This window comes from Pollachius pollachius (genome assembly GCF_949987615.1).
Source record: "Pollachius pollachius genome assembly, chromosome: 10".
Lineage (NCBI taxonomy): Eukaryota > Metazoa > Chordata > Actinopteri > Gadiformes > Gadidae > Pollachius > Pollachius pollachius.
In genome coordinates, this window is record NC_136943.1 from 10,949,093 (window position 1) to 10,954,092 (window position 5,000).

At 44.5% G+C, this 5,000-nt stretch overlaps 1 protein-coding gene across 1 annotated transcript in view; it reads right to left on the minus strand.

The window, feature by feature from the left end:
- tenm1 (teneurin transmembrane protein 1) overlaps window positions 1–5,000 on the minus strand; it is a gene marked incomplete at both ends in the record, with an annotated part of 166,392 nt that overhangs the window by 74,398 nt on the left and 86,994 nt on the right. The window contains 1 exon segment of the mRNA XM_079744544.1: window positions 724–825. Within this exon segment, the coding sequence (XP_079600670.1) occupies window positions 724–825 (102 nt within the window).

Genomic DNA, 5,000 nt, shown 5'->3' on the forward strand with positions numbered 1-5,000 from the left:
ATTCCCTTATTAAGACTCCAGGTTAAATTCCTTACCAACTTTTCAAACTGAGATTTTAAACATCAGCAAACGGGGGAGAACGAGGAAGGCCATGAATAAGGCATCAGCGTAAATAAATCATGAAAACTGTTGCTCATCGCCGTATCAACCCAACCCCAAACACTACCACAATCAGTAGCTCAGAAACACACACACACACACGCGCACAATCGCATACACACAAAAACGCATCCTTAACGGAGCAATCGGGCAAGAGAGGTTAGAATAAAATCTGAGAAAGTGAGAGAGGAACAAAGAGAGAGAAAGAGATAAAGGGAGAAAGAAAATAATGGAATAATAAAGAAGTGATGAGAGAATGAATGAATGAATGAAAAAAAGAAAAAAGAGAGGGGGATCAAAAGTGTGAGAGGGGAATAAATCAATAAAGAGAAGTGTAGATTCAGTGTGAAAGAAAAAAAAGAAAGATATTAAGATAGATGTGGTTTGTTGAAAATAAAGTAAACATAAAAAATGAAAGCATGAAACAAGAACCGAAAGAGGAAAAAAGGCGCCTAAAGACTAAAATATCTACAGCTGGATCAGCAAAGAAACATGTTGTGAAAAAATACAGAGAGAGACGGAGATGGACTAATAAGAGAGAGCTGGGGATTGGAGAGATTGTCCGGAAGCGAGTTCGGATGGTGTGAAGGTTTCGGTTGTTGTTAAAGGAATGCAAACACCCACCTTTGGCACAATCTGGGCCCAGGAATCCAGCAAAGCAGTGGCAGTGGCCGGCGACACACTCCCCGTTCCCATTGCAGTCGGTGGTGCAACCGTCCATAGAGTCTACACACACACACACAAACACACACACACACACAAACACACACACACACACACACACACACACACACACACAAACACAAACACACAAACAGAATAAATAAATATACTTTATTAGCCATTTCACATTCAACTCCATAACCTGCAATAGATTCACGTTATTGAATGAGAGATCTGATAATGCGATGGATGGTTCCCCAGACACACCGGCTATATTAGATTAGTCTGATCCAGCTGCTTTCTGCCACTGGGGAACAGCCAGGCCTTCACTTACTCACCGTGGCTCTAAACATATTACACCGCGTGGCTGGGGAGGAACACAGAGTACCCAGATTCACAAACGTCAAGGCGTAATGAACTAACAGGTTACCGTGCCAAGGAGCCAGAAACAAGACGGGGGACGTACACAGACGAAACAAGGTAACATCCAAACGATGTGTGTGTGTGTACAAAGCATGTCGCAAAAGGAGCGGTCGAGAGAAGGGGGGCCGGCGGTGACACGATCTAACCACAAAGTCGGCAGTGGAGGGAGAGATCGGTTGTGCCACAAACAAACCACAAAGTCAGCACTGGATAGAGATCAATGGCGGGCGCCCTTGTTCTCGTTCCTCGCTACCTCCCCATCTCATCTGACGACGCACGTTTCATCACGGCCTCCTCCTCGAGGCCTTGTCTCGGCCGTGTTTCATCATTTCTCTTTTATCGGACTTCAATTAGTCGGACTTGTTTTTTTTCGTTTTTCTTCTTCTTCCTCCCATTGATATGTCCATCATGTTGTGAGCTGATTCTGGGTTACCGGCAGCACGGGGAGGACAGGGGGAACAGCTCTTTTATGCTTTTAGAGCATTATATAAGCCCACTGATCCCTTGCAGCTCTGCGTGAGATCGCCAGGGTAGGGTAGGGAGGTGTAGGGGAGTAAGGGGCAGAGTGGGGGTGTTAGGGGGGAGTGTAACCAAAGGAGCTAAGGGGATAGCGTGCTGGATCTGGACCTGGATCTGGGCCGTTCCTTCCTCCGGTTTCCCCCCTGTTTTTTCCGGCCATCTTATCCACGTCCAGTAATTAGAAATATATAAAGGCCTTGGTGTCACAGGTGTCTTGGGTACACGAGGCCTGCTCTGTGGGACTCGGCTCGCGTCTTCGTATTTCTTGGAGGGTTTGCTTTGAATGGGAGTGAGACCACCGCGACCTCTCCCTCGCTTCACTCTGTTTGGCGAAGCTTTGGTGTGAGAGCTTGCATTGCAAACACACATACACGCACGCGCACGCATACACACACACACACACACATGCACACATGAACACACATAGACACAGACACATAGACACAGTCACAGAAACACGGAGACACACAAACATATACACATACACAGACACAGACACACACACAAGCAAACATATACACGTATACACACACACACACACACACACACACACACACACTGGCCCCTTCTAGCCGCAAACCGATACAAAAACCTACACATGCGCCGGGTGAGTCGGGGCGCCCACCACCGCCTCAAGGCGCGTGTCAGCCATGCTAATGAGCCCTGCCAGCCACAGCATTATCCACCTCGGCAGCTCATCGCCACGGAAACCAAAGTCATTTTCACCTCCATCACCTGTCATTGTCACGCTGATGGAGAGAAGCAGTGGCAATCATCTCTCCTCCCCCGCACACATACACACATTCACAAACACACACACACATACACACACACACACACACACACACAGGCAAGGGAACCTCACAAACATATCTGCCTATCTGTCTTTCACTCTTGCACTATCTCTCTTCTTTGAGAGACACGTGCGTACACGCACACATAAATGCCCCCCCCCCCCACACACACACACACGCACACACACAGACACAATTGCATGTCCACCCCCCTCCTCCGTCCCCCGTCCCCCGTCCCCACACACACACACACACACACACACAAAGATACAAAACTAAACTGCACAGGTGCACTACAGAGAATGTGTGTTCTAATATTCATCCAACGACAGACAAACACAATATACAATAGCAACATGGGTAGTACAGTTTTTACAAGGACACTGTGTTCCAGAAGAAAACGTCTTCTGAGTACGGCAGACACAAGGTGAGAGGAAGGAGCGCATGGAAGAATGAATGATTAACAATCGGTTCTTCACCTTTTGGTAGATTATTCACACAAAACGTTTTATAAGAGGTGCATGCATCAACAAATTACCTCAAATGTGCTGTGCATATTCTGTACGTGCGACTGCGTTGATGTCTAAATACAGGAGGTTGCATGTTTTTGGGTGTGTGGTGTGTATGTGTATATATGTATGTGTGTGTGTGTGTGTGTGTGCGTGTGTGTGTGTGTGTGTGTGTGTGTGTGTGTGTGTGTGTGGGTGTGTGTGTGTGTGTTTGCGTGTGTGCGTGTTTGTGTGTGTGTTTGTGTGTGTTTGTGTTGAGAAAGCATGCATGCTTCGTCATTGCTGGACCTTTCCATTGTCCCATTCCATCTAGGAATCATCCATGCCATAAGTTATTGCAGTTAAATGGGATTATAAAATGGGTGCTTTCGGCCGACTGATCTGATTGGTCATATAAGCATTTCAGGTGTGTTTTATGAGCCCCGTAAAGTTTAATCTTTGCTTCATGGACCTGGCCTTTATGAATTTGTAAAAAAAAAAAGACCACTCAGCTAACAAAAATGTTACCAGGGGGCTGGTTAACTATATATTTATGTATTTATTAATTCATTCTTCTATCTTAATCTATGTAGGTATCCACAAACCTGGTACTAGCTATAATGTGCCACAGCTAAGCCACTTTTGTAAAGCTTTGCTAAGCGAGAGTCTATACAGGGGATTAATGATACTACTCATAGCAATATACAAATAAGAGTTATATATGAAGTAAGAGTGGCAGTGCTAATAATCGTGTAGCAAAGAAACGTTATGTTGCAATATGAAAAATACTGCAGGAATTCAACCAGTCCAATTTAAGATGGCGAATAATATAATATTTCTATCCTCTCCCAACACCCTCACACAGACATGTAGGCATTCACACACACACTCACAGTGACACACAATTCAAACTTAGGCCGCACACACATATGCATGTAGACACACACATAGACTCATACGCTCACAACACCCAAATTTAGAACACACACATCCACACACATGCACTCTCCACACACACATACACACGCTCTTAAACACACAGACACTTACACACACATACACACACACAAACACACACGCAACCACATACTGATAAGTGGCAGCACTTATCACCTTATTCAAGCACTAAAATATGATTGTCGCTCTGATTTATGCTCTAACATCTAGCATGTTAAATATCTTCTATGTCTCACTCATGTCTTGAAGATTATAAAGGGTAGATACTACAACAGAAAGCCTCTTCACTTAACATTTGCATATTTCTTAAGCTGTTTTCAAATAGATCAAATTGATCTACTGCTAGAGCAAACCATATATGTTCAAGGATAACCTCAAGCATAACTTCAATAATTTCAACAGCTTTGCTTGAAAAAGACTTTTATATTAACCACTGATACGATTTGTGATCCAACATATTGTGTGGATAGAAAGGGACCAGAAAAGAAAGATTTTGTATCTGTGAAACCATAAAGAATCTCTGTTTTTTACATCATGTCAAATAGCAGTCAGAATAGTTGAGAATGTAACTATAAATATCAGCCGAGGCAACCCTTTGAAAAAATTGAATACCTCATCACAAGTTTGGCACGGACAGATCACATCTTCATTTCATACAGACATTTTATTTGCGTATATATTACAGGGTTATGACATTGATGTGCCTACGTTTAAATGCTGTCATGTCTCCTTTCTTTGTTCACATTAGATAACCACAGTAGCAGAGAAACCTGAAGAGGGGGCTTTGTGGGGGAGGTGAGCGTGGAGACGGGCAGGATGAGACGACTTGCGGCCCGGTAATAATCAATCCGTCTATATCGAGCGGCATTGTGGCGCTTGTGCATTATGCACGTCCTTCAATTTACACTGCCATCACAGCCGTGCGCTGCAAGGAGGAGACGCAGTTAGAGGCCGCCTGTCACTACCACAGAAGCTGTCCTCCCCTTTCCAACAGCTGTCTACCGCTGTGTCACACTTGTTCCTTTTCCAGAAGTTTCCTTCAAACGTCGCAAAGTTT